The sequence below is a fragment of the Scomber scombrus genome, chromosome 19 (assembly GCF_963691925.1).
Source record: "Scomber scombrus chromosome 19, fScoSco1.1, whole genome shotgun sequence".
Classification (NCBI taxonomy): domain Eukaryota; kingdom Metazoa; phylum Chordata; class Actinopteri; order Scombriformes; family Scombridae; genus Scomber; species Scomber scombrus.
This window is the reverse complement of record NC_084988.1, coordinates 18,593,304-18,618,439: the sequence shown is the minus strand read 5'-3', so window position 1 is coordinate 18,618,439 and position 25,136 is coordinate 18,593,304. Positions and strand designations below refer to the sequence as shown.

General features: G+C 42.5%; 1 protein-coding gene across 1 annotated transcript in view; it reads left to right on the top strand.

The window, feature by feature from the left end:
- The window catches only part of LOC134000792 (connector enhancer of kinase suppressor of ras 3-like), a 32,056-nt gene extending 7,130 nt beyond the window's left edge, over nucleotides 1–24,926 (top strand). The window contains exons 2-13 of the mRNA XM_062440275.1: nucleotides 8,866–9,029; nucleotides 13,192–13,394; nucleotides 14,788–14,875; nucleotides 19,120–19,161; nucleotides 20,138–20,257; nucleotides 20,462–20,521; nucleotides 21,231–21,299; nucleotides 21,405–21,551; nucleotides 22,913–23,037; nucleotides 23,280–23,467; nucleotides 23,555–23,641; nucleotides 24,431–24,926. Of these exons, the coding sequence (XP_062296259.1) occupies nucleotides 8,866–9,029; nucleotides 13,192–13,394; nucleotides 14,788–14,875; nucleotides 19,120–19,161; nucleotides 20,138–20,257; nucleotides 20,462–20,521; nucleotides 21,231–21,299; nucleotides 21,405–21,551; nucleotides 22,913–23,037; nucleotides 23,280–23,467; nucleotides 23,555–23,641; nucleotides 24,431–24,720 (1,583 nt within the window). The 3' untranslated portion in view covers nucleotides 24,721–24,926. The remainder of the gene's footprint in view (nucleotides 1–8,865; nucleotides 9,030–13,191; nucleotides 13,395–14,787; nucleotides 14,876–19,119; nucleotides 19,162–20,137; nucleotides 20,258–20,461; nucleotides 20,522–21,230; nucleotides 21,300–21,404; nucleotides 21,552–22,912; nucleotides 23,038–23,279; nucleotides 23,468–23,554; nucleotides 23,642–24,430) is intronic.
- The last annotated feature ends 210 nt before the right edge of the window (nucleotides 24,927–25,136 follow it).

The window sequence follows — 25,136 nt, the reverse complement described above, 5'->3', positions numbered from 1 at the left end:
AGTGTGCTTTTGTGTTGAGAGACATTAGCGTGTGTTCTATTTTTCCACTCAGCACAACATGGAGTGTGTGTGTGTTCCTACAGCATGTGTGTGAGAAGCTGCGTCATAGTTGCCCTGTTTTGGCCTGCGGGTGACTGTCACTGTCACTCCCCACTACTTTTCATTGAAGATGACTCACCCTCCCCCCTACACATACCCCTCACAGCAGTGAGAACAGGATCAGCTGCCCACGGCCTGTAGGCTGCAGAGTGAGTCTTGTATTGCATAATTCATTCAAGTGTTGGTTATATTTGTTCCTCTCCGCCACAATAAGAGAACTGAATGATTGAGAATTTCTGTTAAAATCCAGATGTTTGTTTTTTTTCTTCTGTTTTTTTTGGTGTGTGTGTTTTCTGTTTTGTTGGTGCTTTACAGAAAGGATTGATAGACTAATGATGTTCTCAATCTTTTTGACCTGTCGCCTCCTCCTGTGACCTGGACACAAGCCAGTCGATAAATCCTTGGATTGTGGTCTATCTCTCTCTCTCTCACACACACCTCTCCTCTTCCTTCCTTCCACTTCAGCCTCCTTCCAACTTTACCAGACCTCTTTTCTTCCACCGCCCCCCCCCCCCCCCAACCTCATCCCACTTCCTCTGTCACTATAGTAACCTTAATTTTATTTACAGCTCCAGTCAGAGCTCCAGCTCTTTGTTGGCAGCTATTGTGACTGAGGGGGTGACCACCAGGAGCACTTTCCACTGCCACAGCAAAGTGCTCCTGCTGGGTTCAGCTGGAGTAGAAGGCAGACAGCAAGCTCAGAGTTGCGTGTGGACAGGCCAGGGTGAGGAATACCCCCTCTCCACCAACTGGAAACCTAGTGCTGGTGCTGGGTCACAGTTGATTCAGCTAGCAAACCCTCTAAGAGCAAGTTTGGTTTTCCACAAGCTAGAGAGCCAAGTCATTACATAACTAAACACACCTCCAGTTTACTAGCAAAACTAACGCCAACTCTACTCCAACACAGTTGGTGGTGGTACTACTTTTGTTGAAAATTGGGCTACGAGTAATATGTCAAAGTGCTGCTTATGCATTGGTTCATTAGTATTAATGATATACTTTGTTAACTTTAATGTATCAAAAACTTTTTCTTAAGTAAAGGATTGGATTACTTCTTCCAACACTGTAGCCAGTGGCTCCTTCACATTTCTTAAAAACAGTACGGTAAATTTCCAAACAGGTGTTATTTGGGTAAACTGATTACATATTGGGAATATACGTAGCTAGTTTCTAGTTTTGATTGATCACGATGATCTCATCCCCAGCCCCTGATTTAAGCAGTTCTTTCTTCTAGACCAGCAAAGTGTTGGTGCCTCTCTGAAAAAAAGTTTTCCTGGATGGGAGCCGATTCTTTGGCCATCAAAACGTGAAGATTTGAGATTAGGCACCGGCTCCGAACTGGCGCTTGATCTGCCTTTTGTATAAAAAGGGGTAGAAGAAGAGACTTCCTATGGGCCAGGGTCAGAAATGGACCCACTGTCAGTTTTGATGAAGTAAATGCTCTGCCTGGCTTGGCACAGGAATTGTTCCTTCTCCCTTTACAGCCAGGCTTTCTAACAAGATTCAAGGGGGATTAGCCTTCTAGAACATTTATGGCAATTAGCAGGTTCTTATCTATCCAACGATGCTTATGGGGATCCATGGTAGAAACATATCAAGTACTACACAACCATACAAGCCACAGGAGCGATATGAAGCTATCTTTTAGTTTAATTAAAGGCTTGTTTCTGTCAGTTGTATCAGTCTGTTTTAATAAAAGCCCATTTAAAGTAAGCATTGTTGTGCATGATGGCACAATGGACGCAAAGTTGAGTTTGGCTCTGCTAGAAAATATGCCCACATGCAGTGTTATTATGACTGCTAGTACACTATTCCCATGCAAACTAAATGAGTGGGACACATACCCCACCTCACCCCCTCCCTGAAACCTTGTTCATCTTTATTGTGGTTTACATAGGCCGCTATTATGGCGCTGGTAAATTGGCCTGTAATCAGTATGCAGGGCCACCCTGATCACACGGTATACAGTATATGTGAGGGCATGAGAACCACTAAACTGAGTTTCATATTTTCTACGAGAAGTTTGTGAGTCAGTGGCTATGACTTTGACTCTGTCTCTTTGCAACGAACGGCAGTCTTTAATTATAGTTTTGTAGTAGAGAAATGATCTGTAGGTATTGCAAAGAGTGTTTTTTAGAAGTCCCGTTGACACACAAACAGCGTCTGTCTGTTATGCAACATTTCATCTTCAGTGGTGATTCTCAGGCCACACAGCGTTAGTGTCCTCATTTCTTTTTTTAATATGCCGCCCATTGTGATGAAAACTGGAAAACACTCGATCATTCCCAAATTCCTAAAGCGACAGTCCATTGTATTATACACTTCCAAGACACAAATACTATCTCGGAATACTTGTCAGCAGGCAGAACCACAACAATATGAATATCGGGGGGGCAGGAAAGACGTAAGATTGTGATGGGTGGAGAAAAAGAACGGGACTGAGAGGAGAAGGAGGCGGGGAGACATTTTTGAGGTCTTTGTTGTTTTCTTTAGTGGGTGTTTATGCTCAGCGGTAACAAGCAGCAGCGTGGCCGGGCAGCCGACTGGCTGGAGAGTGATGAGTGTTTATGTTGGCCTGAGAGGTTATTGCTCGCACCCCTGCTCCTGACCCTGTCAACCACACAAGTACTGTCTTCGCTAGCATCAATAGCGCTCCATAAGCACTGTTAAAGGCATCAACTTAAATCTTTACATGATGTAGAATAGGTCTGACATCATAGCAGGAGGTGTGCTTAATATCTTTTAATTAAAGGTGCACCTTTGTGACGGTGGTGTGCGTGCTGGCTCATTGGCATGGTTTAATGACTCATCTTAATGACTACACCTGTGCATTCCTTGCTATGACTCATTTCGATAATTGCGCATGATAAGAGGTTTTTTGAAAAGACTGTCAATAAAAAAACAATCAGAGAAAGTTGAGGATGTTTACATGAGTCAGGAACCTGGATAAGACTAGGTATTAGTATCCAGGTTTCCCACCATTCATTTATGAGCTCTCTTTAGAATCCTCAGTATTAAGCAGAGGTAGGTTAAACTGAAAATGTTTTAACAGTGGTATTAAGATTACATGTTTGATGTTGAGAAGTTGTTTGCAAAGGAAGTCCGACAAGAGAAAACTAAATGACGTTTCAGTTGCAAACTCAGTGACCTAGACAACCAGTTTTACAGTTTTTTTCCCTCCACACCCTTAACTTAGGAAACAGTTGTTATGGTTTCTGAAGGTTTCGGAAAGTCACTGACGAATACGCCTGCAGCAATGTGCTTCTTTATCTCTTTTTTTTGTAGTTGAGTTCCTCCTCCTTGCTCCATCTTGTTTTCTCTCTGTCCTCTGATCTGCTCATGACCAGAAGTCATCATGTATCAGGTAATGCGACAAGCTAAAATACCCCCTCCCAAACTCCCACTTCCACGCCCACTTCCACTCTGACCTGCGTCCCCTCCAGACGTCACCTCTCACCTCGCTCTAGTCAAGATTAACAGAATCACCACCCCACTCCCCCCAAAAAACCTCAATCTTTTTCATCTGATAAAAAAAACTGCAATGTATCTTAAGAGGTGTAGATCAGCTGAGCCCAGGGGGCCAGCGCTCATACTTGCTGATGTGTTTCAGCCATGACAGACCCGTGAACTATGACCCCCTGCTTCTCTCATCAGTCATCGTCCATCACCCTGTAAGAGACAGAACTGCTTTTGTCTGCCTGTGTAGGGACTAGACTCAGATGCTTCTTCTTACTTAAGAAGCCCACTCTGTACATGTCATATGCCATTTTGTAGTTGTCTGTGTTTAAGATTAGGGTACACAAAGCGAAATTGTTAGCCGGAGGAAGCATCGATAAGATTAAAACATGTGTTGCATGGGGGTCACAACCAGTTAAGAACAACAAAATGCATGCCTTTGTGTCTTCAGCACTGTAAAACATTTCAAGAAGCCAAAATCTGGTAGTTACTGGCATCATAACCTACATTTTTCTCCCCTTGCATCATTTAAAAAAAACACCTGATTCAAAAATAACCTGAATTGAATCATGACATTGCTTGAGACACAATGGTGAGACGTAGAGCACCATTGTGTAACTCCTTTCCCCAGTCTCCTATTGGAAGGGCCAGTCCTCTCTCTGTATGTGTGTGTGTGTGTGTGTGTGTGTGTGTGTGTGTGTGTGTGTGTGTGTGTGTGTGTGTGTGTGTGTGTGTGTGTGTGTGTGTGTGTGTGTGTGTGTGTGTGTGTGTGTGTGTGTGTGTGTGTGTGTGTGTGTGTGTGTGTGTGTGTGTGTGTGTGTGTGTGTGTGTGTGTGTGTGTGTACAGGCTTTGTTGTTTTCCTGTGAAGTCATGCATTAGAGGATAGCTTTGCAGTCACAGAGAGGAGCTTTTTTTTTCTCTTTCTTTCTAATTACAGCACGGCCTGGTCCAGCCAGAGACCATTGTGCCCGAGCGCTGTGAATTCCCACAATGGAGCTGCTCAGCGGAGAACAATGAGTCAAATTCCTGACCGTTCCCCGAAGGTTCAGAGGCCCGGGCTGACAAATAAAGACAGCAGAGTTACAGTGGCTTTGCTATTCTACACCCAGTAGCTTTCCCACTGGCCACCCCAGTGGGGATATTTGGTGTGTCCTTGTTTGTTTGCGCATGCACGTGTGTGTGTGTGTGTGTGTGTGTGTGTGTGTGTGTGTGTGTGTGTGTGTGTGTGTGTGTGTGTGTGTGTGTGTGTGTGTGTGTGTGTGTGTGTGTGTGTGTGTGTGTGTGTGTGTGTGTGTGTGTGTGTGTGTGTGTGTGTGAGAGAGTGGCTACACCTCCCAGTGGGAGCAAAGGGAGGGGTTGAGCGATGGGGGAGGTGAGGAGGAGGGATATTTAGTTCTTTCTGTAGGAGGTGAAAGACTGTTCACTCTTTTCTAATAATTTCTGTAATCAAACCCCTGAGAACTAAATACTGGCAACCAAAAGATGCGCTGAGAGCATTGTTGATCAAAAGTGATCAGCAGTGTCCCGACGACAGAGCGCTGTACCTGTATAAGATGTCATGTGCAAACCTGTCAACTTCTCTTTGATGTAATTTCTATCACACACACACACACAATGGGCCCTGCGCTATCATGTACTTGGCCGCTTAAAAACCCAATCTGCTGTTTTTGTGCCTCTGTGTGCGGATGGGAGACATCGAGATTATGACAAGAATAGCACAGCCATTTGCAAGAGGAAGGGTGCTGTTGTTTACATTGCCAGAAATGTGTGCTTACACAGCCTTTAAGTGGGCTGCAGAGCTCTACGGCCTCCAACAGGGTCCAGTATCCAATTGTGCTGTCCAGACTGGAGTATCTGGGTTTCTTGCTTTCCCAGCTGTCCAGAAATATGCCTGTGTGTGTGTGTGTGTGTATACAAGTGTACATACATACACTGAAACTGTTGTGTTGGTAACCTGTCGTGCACATAATCACTGTTTACTGAATGGAAGGATTGTGGGTGGTAAGAAAGACCCCACAGTGAACAGAAAGTGGCACACACAGACACACATCACCTCCTGTACTGTTTATTTATTGATCAATTGGATTGCATTTACAGCAGTTTGTTTCAATTACAATACCACTATCACCCTGTTCTTGATACATTTTTTATTGTAGTGAGATTGAATTTCATTGTTGACGACTGTTTGTAGGATTTCTTTAAAAACTTGTCAATAGGGAGAATTTTGGGAGCACTTCATGTTTATCCAGCTGATCAGCAGTGCAATTTGAATTTGACATTGGTGCCGTGAGTCTGTGCCTCTTCTACAGGCTACATGTACACCCGCTTGCCTTGGTTTGAGGACATTTGCCAAGTGGTTCACAGAGGCCATAAAACTCAAAAAGTGTTTCATCCTGCGCAGGCTTTTGAAAAAAAGCATTCACACAGTCCCTCCATGCCGCCTCCCCCTCCACCCAATTCACAACAACGTGACACTCTATCTCCTTTACTGGTTTCTCTCGCCTTAATGAAAATTGATAGTCTCGCACACATACACACACACCCTGGCAGCCATTGATCGAGGCCAAATAAATGTTTTATAAGCCCCACTGTAAGGACAGACGTCTTTTATTCAGGTGTCAATGGTTGACTCCAGAGGGACAGATTGCCGTGGTGCGTTCCTCTGTGAGCCCCACAATTCAGTGGGCGGTTTGTCTGCATTACTCACCAACGCACATTTATCCCAGTTCTCCACCAATGTTGCCATTAAAGTCTCTGACGTATGTAAGCACGCTCAAAGTCGTCTAAATTCAAAGCTGATGCAAAGCAGTTTGGACCTTTTTAGTGACCTGGAATTTCTCAGCTGTCTGAAGTCTGAACTCCAAAGTCAGTGAAAGGATATGTGGCGAGATCACACTTGCCAATGAATGAATGAAAAGGGAAAAACAGCCCAAAGGAGAGGATAGACCCCTTATTCATTCCTTCAACCATTTATTTCCTGTCTGTTTTCTCATATCTAGTCTGTCTGGGTGATCTTAAGCACACAATGTGAGTCTTACCAAGTCTTATTTGTAAGCTGAACCACAACTTTCCCTTGCGCCCTTTTCTTCTCCTGATTGGCGAGGAGATTTTGCACAAAGCATGGCACCGCTCCACAGGAAATGCCTTTTTAACACTGCAGGAAGGAGAAAATTTGCCCCCTCTGCATCCAAGTCTTTTTGTTTTAATCTAATCGCATTAAGTGACTGGCCCAGTGTTTGTGTTTGGCTTGCATATGTCTTGATGCAGGCTGCCACTCAAAGCCTCGCAGTCCTCACAATTGTGAAGTGGAATTCCTTTGCGGAATGCCAGCCAGTCAGGGGTTAAGCTTAAAAAATTCTCTGAAGCTGCTCTCAGGAATTAGCATTCCAAGGAATGAGAAACATCTAATGAGCCTAACTGGACTTGACTTGTGCGGAGGCTAATGGTTAACAAGTTGTGATGGATTTTCCCTTTGATTCTGTGGAGATGACTTGAGCTATTGGCCACATTTTCTCACGGATTGAATATGCTGTGAACTTTGATGCCATAATGGAATTTTAATGGCCTTGAAGGGAGTCCTACTGCGACACAGTGCAGTATATTCTCACGTGTAGCGTTATTATGAAGAGAGCTTCTGCCATAAATCTGTTGCAGCGGGCTGCAATATCAGAAATTCATAAAACCAGCAACATAGCTCCTGCTCTTGACTCTTGTACTTTGTTAGCACTGTACAGAAGTCTATTCATCCTGTGTAATATTTCAGTCTGATCCACCAACAAAAAACGTGCTAAAATTCCTACTTTTATCATGCAGTACGTTAGCATTTCAGGTAAGGTGAATTAACTTCTGTGTACAAAGTGTTTCTGCAGCTGCGTCACAGTAAAAGCCTGCCTGTTTGTTGGGAGTCTAATGAAGGCAAGGACCCACTGCTGGAATGCATTTACTGTGAAGCAGCTGCGTCTATGTGCACAGAATTGTTTGAGCCAGCCTCAAATGCTAACTCCTTAACCTGCATTCGTACATTCATTATATATTTTATTTATTTTATATGTATTTGTATTATTAGCCAGTGTTTTCATTTTCAGGTTTACATGCTTGTTACGCTGGTAATCTTGGTTGGGCGGCAATTCACAGGCATAATGCGCACACACGCAAAAACACACACACACACACAGTCCTTATGCACACTCTCTGCAACACATGCACAAACAATGTCACAGAGGCATGAGATATAAGGTACCATTCATAAGAATGACTCAGTGACCACCAAACACGCCCAGTGGGTCTTCATTCTTAAGCTATATTTTTGCCTCATAATGAAGAATATTATTTGTGTGTGTGTGTGTGTGTGTGTGTGTGTGTGTGTGTGTGTGTGTGTGTGTGTGTGTGTGTGTGTGTGTGTGTGTGTGTGTGTGTGTGTGTGTGTGTGTGTGTGTGTGTGTGTGTGTGTGTGTGTGTGTGTGTGTGTGTGTGTGTGTGTGTGTGTGTGTGTGTGTGTGTGTGTGTTTGTGGTATGGGTTAAGTGAGTTGGGGTGTCTTGCAGCTGACAGGTTTTTTAGGAAAACAGGGCGCGGGGCCATGTATCTGCAGCTGCCCCGTCTCTGTGCACCCTTTGATGGGGAGAAAGATGGCGTTTACTTCTACACCCGCAGCTACACACACACACACAAACACACACACTGGAAAGTCTACTGAAGGACACATTGCGTACATAGGGAGGGTGTGTGTGTGCGAGTTTGTTTATATTGTAATGTACTCTATAATACTACTTCTACACTATCAAAAGAGGCCGTTGCAGTGTACATACCACATTTTCATATGAGTTACATCCTTGTATGTAGAGCTGTTGGCAGTGTAACGTTCCAACTCATTTGTTATTGGAGTTCCTAATAATAGTGAGCGGACACCTCCTGACACTGGCACATTTATTTCGAACGTCCACACCCAGATGGCACACCTGCAAACACACACACACACACACACACACACATGCAAACACAAATATAGCCATGCATTGTTTAACCAGCCTAACAGACTTTAAAGGTCTCAACCGTTACTCTGTTTATAGTGTTTTTATCTAGCAAAGATAGCTGTCCCACCTGTTCCTTATCTGCACACACACTCATACCATTAGGACACATGCAGGACTAATAAAACTGATACAGTAGTTCAGCCCCAGGTGGTACAATTTTTTGTTTTGAATTGAGGCTTTTAAAATGATATTTCTAAAGAAACACTCTACACACTGTTATTTGAATGTTTGTCTAATGAGTTTGTCTATTTGCCCTCTCCCTCATGTGTGCATGCAGGTTTGGATGACAGCCTACAGCAGTACGTGTGCAACTTTGAGCGGGAAAAGATCAGCGGCGAACAGCTCCTGAAGATCACTCATCAAGACCTGGAGGAGCTCGGCGTGGCCAGGATTGGACACCAGGAGCTGGTGCTGGAGGCCGTCGATCTGCTCTGCGCTCTGGTCAGTAAAGCTACTTGTGCATCAGCAGGGGAGAAAACAGGAGAAAACATGCTTACAGGACCCAATTGTATCTTTAAGTTAACAATGTGTAACAAAGCACAAGCCTATTCTGGTCATTGACCCTCCCCCCCTCTCTCCGTCTCGGTGTTTGTATTCACTAAAAACTCCGGCTGTAGTTTCTGGTCCGGCAGCTAAAAGGAAGCAGCGATGCAGAAAGGCTCATCATTTCCCACACAGCTCAGTGGGGTTTGGAGGGCAACACAACACATGAAGCAGCCCAAGGACATTGGGGGAAAGCAGGGTCACTCAGAGAGGAGGAGAGATGGGATCAGAGAGGCCTTGGGCTTGATTTGGCACTTTGAAACTGTGGGAGATTATCAGAGGCACTTAATGGTGGCTATCATGTAGCTACGAGTGACAGTTTGATCTGTTCGTCAGATAACATGAGGTCTTTCTCTCTTCCTGCTCTCTTCCTTCAATGTTATATCTCCTTCACACCCAAAATACATATATTTGGTCTCTACTCTCTCAAACAAACTAACTAACAACTAACTAACAAAATATTCTCACTGCTGCAGCCTTGTAGTCACCTGAGCTATCTCTCTTGGTTCAATTAAAGATCCCCTGTTTGACTCTGTGGGGGCGCACCAGCTGAGCCGCTGTCGATCACCACAGCTCCCAGAAGTAACTGCCAACAAACATTTCTTTTGACTTCAACTAGTAAGCACGAAAAAGAGCGACGAAAACTGTACGTGCTCCAACTGAAGGAGAAACAGGTTTCCCAGCAGATGGGATCGATTTGGAGTTTTATCACTTCCTGTGCCATAAAAGTCCCAGATTGTGGTCCATGCGTTTTGATCGGTGTCAGCATTTCTCTCTTTATGCTCTCTTAAAGTTCTTTACGTTCATCATTTGGGGCATGGTTACTTTTTACCATTAAACTTAGTGCAGTCTTTTCTCTGTTACTCTACAAGAGATGCTGCACGGAAGTATTGATGCTGATCTAAAAGCTGTTGGTCAAATACGTTTGATGCAACATATTTTGGTTTTAAAACTATAATCTTGAACCCTATGGCACTTTACAACCCTTAACCAAACGATGGTGTTTGATGACAGCTTTGTACAGGTTTAGCCAGCACTTGATTCAAGTCTCCACTTTGACCCTTCTTTCATCTCACAGACTGTCTTTCTTCCATTGTGCCTACCCTGAAAAAATGTGACATAGTCAGCATGCTGTCATATATTCTAATCCTGTATAAGAATAAGATTGGATTTCAGATAGAGATTGTGAATGGAGAGATGTTTATTCTCTACCAGTTTATCTTCTTCAGTTCATCTTCTCTACCTGTAGTCATTGGAAGTGGACACATGGAAACACTTGGAACATAAAGGATTGGCCTTTTTGTTTTGATAGATTTACTCATCATAGATAATGTACCATATGATATTGTACATCCTGTGGTCCATATCCTCCCTCTTTTTACCATCACTGTAATCAGACCCAGGTTTTTGTTCACCCCTAGGACCTTGGCAGTGAAACCTTAAACAATCCTTTCATCGACCAGCTTCATAAATTTTGGTCTCCCTCAGCATGGTTTTGTTTTTTTAAAGTAAATTCCCTTCCCCGCATATGAACCTTTTCAAAAGGTGCAGCAAGTGATTTATGTGTTTTTATGCACTGTACAGTTTTATGCAGTTTCGCAAAGCAGCGTTTGGCTCGTTGTATCTTCAGCCTCCCGCTCTGTTCCTAGAAACTTTTGGACCAGGAACGGTGGACTCTCAGTAACCTTTCACCTCTGATAGAAGCAGAGCAGCTAAATGTTTTTTGTCCGTTAGAGGTTTCCTTATTAAGAATGAGGCCTCAGCCTCCCACTGGCCCCATGGGAGGAAGTAAGGCCTCGATTCAATTAGTTTTAACTGAGGCAAGGTCACTGCTACCGACAGAAGCACAGGCCACCAGCACCCGAAAACCCCCACTTTCTCACACACTTTTCACTACCCCCCCTTCTTTCTTTCTCTCTTTTGTTTACTGTTAGGTCAGACACTTCCTGTTGAGGCAATCACATTCATCTTACTGACACTTCAGTTCTCAATCTTATGTTAGGACTTTCACTCGTGAGTTTTAAACGTTAATACATGTGTGTACGCAGTTAAGATTACCCCTCATAGTACTTTTTTATACATTGGGACTGAGCTGTCCTGTTAGCAAACCTAAATCACAGTGACTGATGGTCGAACATATGACCCCACAGCCCTAAAGGAAATATTAATACCCTTCCACCCAAAAGCTATCAAGAGCAAACTGCTGTCCAGGGACAAAGAAAGAACATTTCAATTAATTTAACTGGACTAATCTGAGCCGGGATGTCTTTTGCAGAGTCAGTGTAGAAACCCAACACGTCTTTATTTGTTCCACGACCCCAGTGACCCGTTCTAAGACTAGCACCCCATGATATTCACACGTACACATTACGACTCCAATAGCCATCACACATACACTACATGACAGATCATCTGGCGGCCATATCGTGAGCCACACAAGTGCTGTAAATGTATTTTACTATTGCCAAGGGGTGAATCTGACCCGAGGTATCATGTAACACTTATCCTTAGATGGCACACTGTACCACACACATGAACACACACACACACACACACACACACATATACTCTCCGTGTCCATGCTGCAGACATTTGTATCTTTTACAGTCGAGTCAGATCTGTGTAATGCCTGTGGCGAAGGCAGGAAGCTCTGTGTTGTGATAGCCATTCTCCATTTCACCCAAGGACACTTATATCAGTATATATTCCCTTCAAAGAGCCCCAACTAGTCCTTACTCAAAATGCTTCTGCTGTCTTGATTCTAGATTAACTGAAGGTCTATAAAAAGGCACGGAAGGAACGTAAATCTGGCTTGAAACATTGTCGCGAGAATGAAAAATTGCATTTGATTGGAAGCACAGATTTTCCCTCCGACATGGTTTTTAGCTCAAGCGGCTAATGTGGGACAAAAGCTCGCTGGACATCTGTGGGCCAGTCAGAGCTGCTGTGACTGTGTGATTAGCCTGCTAATGAAAAAGCCAGGAGAGACGTTTGATCCGGGAATGCTGCCTTTTGTGTTGAAGTTCTACTTTTACTGAGCGAATGGCAAAATGACAAACCGAACCCTTAACACACTCTTCCTATTCTGTATAGATCCTGACAATGTTTGCTTATCTTTTATGTTTCAATAATCCATTCCATGTCAAGCGTAGCGTGTGCAAGGCTTTTTGACTTCTACAGTTATTCCAGTGCTTCCTGGGGGACTGAAATGAGTGAAATGATTTCTATGTTTTTTAACACATGTTGGAAAGAGGCAACGGATTAAAAGTAGACACTAACCACTTGCAGATCCCCCTTGTTGTTTGCCAAACACGTGCCATTTTACTCATTGCAAAGCATATTTAGCTCCTGGCACATCACACATAACAGCAGCATTGCTGGCAGTGATGCAACACCCTGTAAGCTGATATTTACCAGGACAAGAGCCAGGCTACCCTTTATCTGCTTGCCTTTAACAAACAGTTTAGTCCAAACCCATTCATTCAAACAAAATATTAGTCTCAGTCACACAATTTTCTCTGCAAGAAAACGATGCAGGCTGTTTGGTTCATAGCTGGCTTGCACTGTACTTAGTGACCCGTGAGGACACACAGCTCGGTTCTTTTTGTGCATGCGAATCAGCTATAAGACGAATGCAATAGCAGGAAACAACCCAGGCTCAAGAATGCAAACTTTGCTCCGCTTGATAGAAGTCAGGTGATGGCACATGCTCACCCTCACCGCATGCCCTCCTGAGGCCTACAACAAACCTGGAGGCTGGAGGGGAAATTCCATGCCTGAGTTGCCCAGGCAGACATGCACATTTAAATCACATCTGTCAAAGAAATGATTACAGCCATTCATTGTGCAGGAAACAACATGCCTTCTTGTGAATAAGACTCCTCTGATTTAAAACTACAAAGCAAGGACCTTCCAGGTTTACATTCAGCAGAACAGTAGTTGTGAAAAACTTGGTGAAAGGGTGTGTCTGAGTGTTTTAACTCTGCTTCAGTCATGAGTTTGTGCACTTTCCATTTTTGTTTGTCATATTTTAAAATTGGGAATTACTTACCCATTTCAGAACTATGGCGTAGAGACAGACAACCTGAAGAATCTGGTTGTGAGGATGAGAGCCGCCACCAACAGCCTCCACATGGCCACGTCTGATCGCAGGAAAAGCCCAGCGTATGAAGGCAGCATCTCACGCAAGCCACCCAACGACTTTCTTACCTCTGTGGTAGAGCTGATCGGGGCTGCAAAAAGCCTCCTGGCTTGGCTTGACAGGTAATTACACTTCATCATCGTTATCGCACTTTATATCACCACCTGTACGCTTGCATGTGCATGTACATTGACATTTTAGATTTTGCTTGTTCAGCTTATATACATATACAAATACATACTAGGTCCCACCGCTACTGGAATTTTGGGGCAGATACCGATATTAGAGAGTTAAAAAAATCAATATATTCACCAATAATCTTACATATACAGAACATATACATAAACACACATTTTTTGCAATGATCCCTCAATGATTATCAAACACTTGTGACAAAGATATGTAATGGAGGCATGATATTTTACAGTTTAACAATAAACTTTATAGTATAAAATAACATCAGTGTACTGAAACAGTAAAATTCAATAGGAATTTAATAATTGTAAATAACTATAAAAACCAGAACAAAAAACACATGTACATATATATTAAACTTGAATTAAGAAAAATGATTAAATATACATGAAATGCTGCCTATATAAGTTGGGGCAGGTGGCATAATTCATTCCTTCTGTGGATATGGCAGGAGAGCAGATAAAGTTATTCATTTATGGAAAAACAAAAAATTCCAAAAAGGTTAGCACTAATCACTGGCATGTCTCCATGTTGCTGGCCAGGTTAACACTATATACAGTTTCAGAGCAGAGATGTAACCCCCCCCTGTGGGCTGGGATTGGACAGGAGCTGGCAGAGTCCCCTGTGCTCTGCTGCTGACCTGCTCCCAAACACATTACATCATAAAAGCAGAGCATACTAAGCAGGTTGCCAGGATTAAGTGTTAGCTGGCTGAAATTAAGCTTCTGTTTTTTGACAGGCTTGACTAAAGTATGGTGATGTCATGATATAAATAGTATTTATGATGTTGAGATGAGTGAAGTATCAGGCCCATGCGACAAGTTAATATTTTCTTTTACATATTTATAAAAAGTGTAAGGTTAATTAGCTAAGATCATTTTCCAGAAATTTAAAATCAACACATCGGCCTAACATAAATAAAACCTCTGTTATTTCAGTTATAGAGTTTATTTAACATTTCGATTCATTTACATAAGCCAGAGAGAAAAAAAGAGACAGAAATTGAGATAAAATGGCACAAAAACTGTGAAATTCTTGACTTATAACCAATTCTCTCTGTGGCCAGTCACCCAAACACACAGTAATGAGTGCAAGGTTCACTGGGTTTATTATGAAGCTCAGAGTTAGTAGCTTATAGTTCACTCCAAATTCATACAGTATGTATCAAGTTTATGTTGACAGTTTAGAGATAAATATCAACACTGCTGTTATATGCTCAGATTTTTAAACTTTGAGTGAGTTTTTAAGAAATTTCAACACAACTCTGCAGTCTATCTCTGGTTCTTAATATTCTCTCTTTCCTTCTTTGTTTGCACACAGGACACCTCTTACAGGGATCAGTGACTTCACAGCCACCAAGAACAAGATCATTCAGCTGTGCCTGGAGCTCACCACCACAGTTCAACAGGTCTGCACGCTAGTTAGTTCAACAGCACATGTGTAGCCGGCCCCCGGGAAACATACACACATACACACAATAGCTTTTTCCACTCAGCACATACCAGCCCAGGGACACAGACATGCAGGATAAAGTGTAGGAGAAGAGAGTTATGGGAAATGTGGTTTGGCAGCCATGACATAAGCCTGAAGCCAGCAGTCTGAACACATTACTGCAAATGCTGATGTTTTCCTTCGGATCTTTCTTCCTCATGCTGGCTAATGAGGAGACCCCTTAGTGCAGGGACGTTTAATGGTGAACGTCGCTTTTGTGTTTCCAGTTTCATAAAACCCACTGGAGCTCTTTTTAAAAGGTGCTTGCCAACATTCCCCAGGCTGCTGTATACTCCCTCAGCCATGTGGTTCCTGTTTTGCTTCTCCAAGATGCTCGCAATGGGAGACCAAACTGTCTGAAAGCATTTCCTGCGTGTAGGTTTAATGCAGGGATTGAGGAGGTGGTCCATCTGACTGCCAGATAGATGGCTAACTGTGAAAGCAGAGCATCAGCATACATCCAATACAACTTTCTGCAGAGGATTGCTCTAGCATTGCATCATGATACAGTTCATGTCTACTTTTGTCAGTTTCACACAAGCTGCCGTGTTTGGTCAGACATTCATCTTAAAGAAAAGGCTTTTTTTTATCACTATCAAAGTAATTCATTTTTCTGTAAAGTTTTTTTCTCCCAAAAGCTTTTGTCTTAAGCATTGTTCAATAAGCAACTTGTTTTACATTGCTAGTGAAAGTGGTCGCTTAGACTGTAGGTGTCTTTTTTTGGGTGGGTTAGTGCATCAAAATAAATTCCTTTCCCAGAGTGCTTATTTCCCCCACCAGTGTCTGGGATTTCAGCGCCTCTAGTGATTTACTGTGGATGTCTCGGTCATGGTCATGCAGGAAAAGTGGGGGGTATACATTTCCCACACTGCCATGTAGTGCAGAGAAGTAGGGAAGTTATGGTGCAGAATAAATTCCTGGTAGGTGTTGAAAGAGTCTTGTAAGACTGGAGCAATTAGTTTCCTCTAACAACCAGAGTAGTAACACCATTTGGTTCTTAACTGGTTTTTAGACAACAGAAACATTGATGAGGAGACTCATTTCCAACCATCATTTCATAGCAAATTTGCAAGAGTTTCGCCTTCCTTTCTCATTTGTTTGGACCATTTGGACTCCCTATGTTTTTAATAACTGCTGACCAGCGTATGAGCCGCTGGTTAATAAAATGGAGACTGCCTCAATGTTTAGTTTTATTACAGGGGAGGACGGCATGAGGTTTGCCGTGCTCGTTCATGAACTTCAGCCAAGAATTAGGGCTTTTCAGATCACACAATTTATGTGTTCTGCCTGAATGAAGCCTGTGTGTACACACACAATGGGACATGGCTATAAAACTGTGAACGCATCACCCATCTTGGCTGACCTATCAGCACGGAGGTCATTCTCTTTCAAAGAACCCATTTTTCATTGATCCCCATGTCCATGCTTCAAACTGCTCAATTGTTGACTCAGATATGAATATTTATGTCTCTATTTTTAGCAGAAAACCTGAGATTCTATTATGCAGATACCATATGAATAACAGGAAGTTAGGAGGGCAGGTCTAAAGTTTTGCAGTCATGGCTTTTATTTTCCACTGGCGTAAAGTCAGTCCAGGTTCCCTCACCGTGCCAGCACCCCTCTCTCGGCCACTTCATTGCTCGACCATGCAAATCCGCTCTGGTGGCAGATCAAAGGCCCAAAGAGCTGCACACAGAGAGTCATCTGATCCACACTGGCCGTGGGATCAAGTCCATAACGTGAAGGATCAGTACACCCAGGGAATTGTTAGTCAGCCTCTCTCAGCTCTTAGTTATGATCTGGCTTCTGTCTGCGAGAGAGACTTCAGTTTTGACAAAGATATGAGATTAATTTGGATTTCATGAACAGATCTTAGAAGGATTACCTACAATATTGCATTCACATGATTTGATGGTACCATGAAACTATGTACCAAGCTATGTCTGCAGCACACAATGATACTGTTTTGTTTCAAGGTTTCTAAACACTGAAATATGTATTTTTAGCTCATCTCTGGCTTAGTCAACAGTGTAGTCATCCAAACATGGATGCAGTCTCTGAGAGAAATATGCAGTAACATGTTTACGCAAGTGTTGCCAAATTCTTTCTGTGACCACCATAAGTTCTTGGCTAACTTTAGAGAATATATTGCATGGAAACACGATTTTGGGAGCAATATGTCAAATGAAACCTATTATCACTGTGGTTTTTACCCCTTTGTGTTTTTACTGGCTCATTTTTTCCCAAAGTAAGGAAAAATGTGTCAAAGTCACGTGTTTGTTACACAGATCATTTGAGGAGTTCTTAAATCTATTAAACATGTTTACAGAGCATAGGATGAACTCTGCTTTGATGTGAAGCCATTGCTTGCGGCCACAGACAGCCGGTCAAATCTTTTCAATGCAAATAAACTAACAGCGTGTCAGGCCGAGTGCATTTGACGCCTGCCTTTAGCACAGTGGAATGTACAAGCTATAGAAATATGGAAAAACTTGCTCGACCCCCATTTAGTGTCTGCACAATGGATTTACAAAGAGAAACAGAGCTGGCTTTGTACATCGCACATGCCTATGCATGCCTAATACTATGAGGGCCACTTCACCAGTTTTCCTATATTCTGCATCAACAAAGGCCTGCAAGGGCTCTCCAGAAATAAGAGACTAGTCAGAGTTGATTCTTTGTACTCTAGTTGTGACAGAAGTGTTTCACCTATATTTTGATGGATGTGTTCCCTTGGGGCATCCCAGTTTAGAGCCAATTTTATAAACAGACAGGGCCCCCTCACACACACAGCAGACACCCACTCCTTAACCCAGGCCCCTTTCACCACCAACAACACAGTTGTCAGGGGAGGCTGTTGCCTCAGCTGTGTCCAGTCCAGCTGCAGTCTATGAGCACTGTGTTGGGGCACTTAGACGGGAGGGTGGTCAGTCTCCCAGCTGACTGTGCAGAATTGGTCAGTGGGTCCTTCTCCAAAATAACCAGAATCACAGCTACTGTGCCTTGTTGGACTTCCACAGACCCCTGCTTCTACTATCCCACCCACTTACTTTATCTTTCAACTGTGGAAACCAGCAATGCACCCAAATGTTTGCACTGTTTGGATAAAGGTTTACTGAACATCATTAGATGTTTACCCCTTCGTTTCCCACCATGTCATCTGAAAATTGTTTGTTATCTACTTTACAATATAGTTAACTGAACCAAACAGGGCATTATGTAATTACAGTTACCCCAGAATTTAAGCAGATATGTAATTTGAATCTTGAAGCTGTTTATTTGTGGCAGTTCTCCATTTTTCTCAGTTCTATATCTGGAATGTTGATTATATTGCATTTACTCAACCTCTACAAAGCCAAACTGCAGTAACTAAAATTTCGGTTAAAATTGAGTTAGGACTGAAATTGAACTTTTAAATATCTACTTTATCTTGTGACAAATTGTCCAAGTTCAGTCTTGCTCGTCTAAGGGAAAACGTAAAAAATTGCAGTGGCTACAAAATCCAACCAAAATCCAAGGCAAACCACAGTAAGCATAGTTACTACGCTCTGCTTCAGCAGCAGTTACTGTGGTCTGCGACAGCCGTCCAAATTGTTAATGAATGAGGTTTCAGTGTCTGTACATCTCGTATTCTAGCCAGTTTCAGGACAATCCATAGATGGGAATATATCTGTTCTCCTCTGGAAACTCTACTTACTTCCTCTGTGTGATATCAGCTAACCAGATTGTAGCAGCTAGTAATAGTAGTTTGGATATCACTATATTAGTGCTAGCTAGCTAGACAGGACAAGAGATTACAGTGACATTCGTTTACAGACTGACAGTTTGTAGTTGCTGCACTTTGCCTTTGTTCTACCTATATATGTATCTTTAAGGTATATAACCTTTGAGTTCATATAAAGGCAGTATCTGTATATTTGGGCTCGTAGGTCAAATAATTGGTCAGGAATTTTAGCCGTGAAAATGACTTAAATAATGCATAATTGATAAGCACATTACCATTTGGCTAGACAGTCAAAAATGTTGACGCCATTTTTGTTTCATTGTTGCCATAGTTGCTGCAGTTTGTCTTTGTAGGGCAGTATACTTTTTTCTCTCTAGCTTCTGCCCTCTTGTTTACTGCTCACAACCCTAATCTGTTACTGTTCTTCTGTGTTACAGGACTGCAGTGTTTACGAAATGGAAGAAAAGATCCTGGAAGTTGTAAGTACCCTGGATATATCTGTTCTCTTCGTTTCATGTGATATAACTTAAATTAGACCCAGAGGTCCCTACGTAAGGGGAAATGGTCTGTTTGATCGTTCGGGTAAATGTCTTTTTACACAGAGATTGTGTGACATGCTCTCAACGGCAAGGTCAGCTTTCTGATGGAATAGAGCAAACGTTTCTAAAGGATTGCCAGTGGAGGAGGCGGCTCTAATACGCCCCTGGTCATCAATCCATTTTCCTGTTGCTGACACTCTCCAGACTCCTGGGGCAAACACTGAGCTTCCTCTAGCACTCTGTCTCTCTCTCTCAGACAACTCAAGTGAAGTCCACATTAGAGCTGAACCTCTCTTTGTCACTCACTTTGTTCAAAAGGTTTTTGCATTTTCCCGCTCTTGTACTTTTTTTGTTTACCTTTTGCACCCTTTTCTTTTTTTGCTTAATCTAATTTCCACTCATTCTCTACACGACTCTTTTGAGTTCTTCTATAAGCTCAACTCTACATAAAAAGTGGATACCATGTGTTCTAAATAAAATGTATGTGCCTGACAAGAGAGTCACAGAAAAAGACACCACTAATGAAGACAAATTGGAGTTTTTGTCCCCCCCCCCCCAAAAAAAAAAAGTAAGACATGAAGGAGAAAAGAGGAGCGTGAGCACTGGATTAATTTCAGTGTTGCATGACTGGAGTATCCAGTTAATAGCACACTAGTGGTCCCTTTTAGTCCCATTAAACCTTGCACGTAACATACACAGAGGTATGCACACAGGGAGTAAGACAATTAAACCAAAGTGATGAAGGACGAGGTCTTTGTGTCACAAGTGTAGCAGTAACCTTCTTTGCTCCACCCTGTAAGACCCAAAGCCTCCACTGGTGCACCATCAGACCACTCACAACCACAGAGAGAAGTTTAGTCTTGTGCTTCTCATTTATTCATTGACGCATTTTGTTTTTTTGCCTTTTCCTTCACAGTCTAAGATTTTGAACAGCATCTGCGATCAGACCGTGAGAACCACCTCAGACCCCCTGATGAGCCAGTCTGCGTGCTTGGAGGAAGTCCAGCTGACCAATATCAAACCCGGAGAGGGTCTGGTAAGGAATGCCGGGAGATTATTGCTTCCTATTTTTCAACCCTAAACTTGCTCCCCGCTCCTTGGGTTCGCAGGCCAGGAATGCTTGCAATGAGTGTGAAATTGGGACCCTCACATGTCTGTCGTACATTTCTCTCCCTTTGGGAATATTATAATTCCAGTGAAAACATAAGTAAGGGTTTTTTGTGGTTTTCTGTCACCCCAGGGTATGTACATCAAGTCGACCTATGATGGGTTACATGTGATCACTGGGACCACAGAATATGTAAGTATGACGACATTAAGCCAGTTTTTATTATCAGGTACCATACTTTTAAGTAAAAGCATCTAATATTTGTTCAAAGAACACTTCACTCTCCTCCTCCTCATACTCCTCCTCCTATGCTGAGGGCACACTAAGTTTCAGTATCTGAAGGAGTTGAGAACTGCTCATTCGTTAAGGGAATTGTTTGTTTCTGCACTCCAGAACCCATAAAAATTTCACAAAAAGCCTCCACAAAAAAAGTCCTACCTTTCTCCTCAATGAGAGAGCCATTCAGTGACTAATGCTCCGGCATTGCTGTCACGGTCGGATCCTCACGCCTCCAGCCCTTTATTGTGAATCAGAACCTGAGTCATCACCAATGATGACGAGTTAATCTGGTTTGACATCTGTGCAACATGAAAAACAATTCAACTAATGTTCATACACGCGGAATGTGTTTTTTGCTCTTTGATTGGCAAATTAAAGAGCAGAACCAGTTGTAATCACACAAGAGCAGCACTATAAAGTAGCTTGTATTTTCTACTAAGTTTGATCAATGGTAAAGACTGGCGACCGTGTCAAGGAAAAGTGTTTATATTTCCCTGACAGCCAAATTGGAGGCAGGGAGACACAAGGATTATTATTAACACACCAACGAATACTTCTGTCTGAGTGTACTGGTGCCTTCAGTTTCATGCTTTGACCTGTGCCGTGTATGTTTGTTCTGTAGTCACCTGCAGACCTGACCAGGAAGATCCATGCTGGTGATGAGGTGATCCAAGTTAACCAACAGACAGTGGTGAGATTCTTATTTTACTTCTTTGCATTCTTAAAGTGGTAAATGAAGTCCATGCTAATAATAATAGCGTTGTGTTTCTGTGTGTGTTCGCATCCTGTATACCAGGTGGGCTGGCAGCTGAAAAACCTGGTTGTCAAACTGAGGGAGGACCCTAAAGGTGTGGTTCTACTCCTTAAGAAGAGACCCACAGGCACAACTGGTTTCACCCCCGCCCCTCTCAAGAACATGCGCTGGAAGCCCCCAGTACCTCAGGTACATACACTCATGCACACTCACACAAACACTTCCTTCTTTCTTCCCCGAAGATCAACAAAAGCCTTGTCTAGTCATTGTCAAACAATTATCAGCTTTTTAGGGAGTTGGTTCCAAAGCAGCAAGTTCAGACAAGTGTCACAGAGCCACCCTGAAAGTGCTGCTGACTCTTGTGTACAGCATTGAATTTTTCTTCATGCGTAATGTCATTGGAGATAAAGCCGGTCTGTAGTGCAGGAGTCTGGTTTGATTGTATCTGCTTTATTAGAAGCAAATGGCCCCAATCAAAAGAAAACAGTAAGACTTACAATAATTTATGTGATTTGGCTCCACGCTTTTTTCCCATTACATAGAAAACATCCCAAATGTCAGTGCTTCAAATGGTTAATTGATAAAATATTGTGCTAATAAGTTTATATTACTTTAATCAAATTTGCTGTTCTCCCTCGTGGACAAATTAGGCTTGGCTTAGCTTTTAACCACATCTCCACTCCGGAGTCCCCTTTGACAGACAGGGAGACAATAAGCCTGTTGTAAAGGCAGACTACCAAAACTCAAGCTCCAGCGTTGTCTAATCATACATAGCCCATTGTAAAGCCTGCGAAGGCAAGATGAGACGATATCAGATAAGAGTGGGTTTCTCACAACAACAAAGAAGCTCTCAACACAAAGGTGACCGATGTCAACATGTCCCCCAGCATCTTGTTTTAACAAGTAGTCAAGGATATCAGAGTTAGCCGTCTCAGTTTATCTTTGATATAGTCAAAACAGAGACACATCACACACCCTGACTCAGGAATGAATGACAGTGGCTTTGTAATACTATATAATTTATACACATGGGAGCCATTTAGAGAAGGAAAGACAGAATTATTCATGAGATCCCAAATCGGATGTTGAGTTTGTCATTAATATATCGCATCTACCGTACTGTATTATCAAACATATCATTTAGTGTCTGATGAGAATGACAGCGAATACGTCATACATACAAAAGTTATACATTTTAGTCAAGGGCACAGTGTTGTTAAGTGTTGGGAAACATAACTGTGGTAAATGAGTACAGTTTTAAGTACATGTCTCACAGGCTATTTTGGACTTCACTTACAATCTTTCCATACCTCAAACAAGAAGATTTATGCTCAGGGAGACACACACAAGTACTTAAATGTCTCACCACATCTGGTGGACTCCTCCCAGTTGCCAGCAAGTCATATTTAGTCTTAATTTGGGAAGAAATGGAAAGCAATGACTTAATTTGTGAGAAGCCTAAGTATGATAACAGGAAACCTACCATAGCTGATTAATTAATGTGTGTGAAGTGGGAGGTATTGACTAATTAATTGTCCTGTGTTTTCCAGAACAACTCCTCCTTGATCAGAGCCGTGTCTCCCTGCGGCTCAGCTAACGGATCAACCAAAAAAGAGAAACCAGCAATCCTGGACTTGTACATCCCTCCTCCTCCTCCTATGCCATATACCCCACGGTGAGATGCCCCATTTAAACTGCCATGTCTTTTTTTTTTTATAATTTTATGTTCGATTTAACAAGTTGAACTCCTAAAGTTAGTGACCCCCTCCTTCTACTGCACTTTATGTACAATTTTGATGCATCCTTGTCATTTCCTAATCATGGCATTATACTATTATAATTATATTGTTTTGTACTGTACTCTGGATCAACATGTTGTCCTGTAAGGAATAAATGAGCATCTGTGTCTCCATGCAGAGAGATGAGAACAGACTCCTTCTCCAGCATTAACAAAAGATCAAAAGGCTCTGAGTCACCCAACTCCTACCTGGACCAGGAGAGCAGAAGACGCTGCACCATTGCAGATTATGACAAGCTAAATTTCGGCTGTCCCATCGAGGCCAACGTGATACAGCCCAGAATGAGGGAGCACAAGCCTTCCCGTGGTCAGTACCTTTTTATCAGCTGAAAACGAATACATGCAATAATTCTTACAATAATGAAATTCCTAAAGGTTAAACTCTTGTTTCTAGGTAAGCCCCGACCCCTCTCCATGCCAGCAGATACCTGTGTTGGAGTGGTAGATCCATACGCCAAGCCCTGGACACAGGGCAGAAAAGGTATAAATGAGCAGGATTTCACTTTAAGGTGAAATTCCATGTTATATTTTAAAGGATAGGTTCCAATATCTCAGGTCTGTCTTAAAGCAACACCTGTTAGCCAAATGTACATTGAGAGGTATTGGTTACTATAATTGTTCCTTCTGCTTATACTGGCTGCAAAGAGATCTCTTCTTAAAGCATTTTCAGTGTAAGCGAATGGGGACAAAATTCACATTCCTTGTTCTGTGCAAAAAGTTCCAAAGTTCATCCAAAACCAATATGAGGCCTCATCAGCCTGAGTTAGATAAATTAAGTCTTTTTAGATCTGCTGTAGATCAGAAAGCACACACAGGAAGCACAAAAAGGGAATTGTGTACTGAACACTGTTACTTTGGAAGATAGCCACTTGATTTATGTAACTCAGGCTGATGAACCCTCATATTAGCTGAACTTTGAATCCATTTTTGCTTGGTAAGTCTGTGTGTGTAATTGGGAGCCTATTATTTTCTAAATGCATGTTTCAAACCAATATGAGTGACAAAGATACAGACAACAAGAGAAGCATAGAAAAAGAAGCAACACATTGCATTTGAGCATTTACTTCTGTTATGAGCTTGTATATTAAATAATATTAACAACAATATGGGGTTAGGCAATATGAACAAAAATGTAACATATCCTCCACCAATAAGGATATAATTACAATAAATAAAAAGATGCGTCCTTGCCAGTTACATCAATCCATTACATAATTAAGAAGAATGCTACTGCTTTTGATAAACTGACATCTCATTGTCTGTGCTTTAGGTGAGGACCTCCTGTACAGATACCTGAGCAATGAGAGGATCCCCACCATAGCCGAGGAGGTCCCCTCAGTGTCCCCACCCTACAGGCCTGCAGGGGAGCGACATCTCGTCAGAGTGGACCACATCCGGGGCAGCCGCTACTACTCCAACTCAGACCTCCACAACAGCGCCACCATCCCCTACCAGGAGGACATCAAAAAGGCCCCCGTAGCCCCCGTCTCCAAGCGCACAACGGCAGAACGCTCACTACTGGTCAGTTGGATCATGCGGCTTAAGCTATTGACTCACTGATGATGCGCTTCCTGTCCGGGGCTTCCTGTTCCTGTCTTGTGTCCTTCCTCAGTGCCTTTGATATTTAACGTCCAGCTGTTTTTTTGGCAGCTTTTGGCTTTCTCAAACTCCTCTCTACCCAACCTACATGTTTCCCTGGTGTTACTACTACTACCAACTACTACTCCTCAACCATACTTGCTTTTGTAGTACTTGCTACATTACATCATCACCCCTTAACACTGCCCACAACCCTCCCCGTCTCTGACTACAAGTCCCATCTCAGCCTCAAGACGATACAGTTTGTTCAGGTTTAGGACACTTTGGCTGTCTACGGACTCCTCTGTACATATTAAGTTATGTCATATTTCAGTTGTGATGCTTTATGGTACCATTATTTAAAACTTGCCTGATCTTACTTCGGTTATGTTATTATT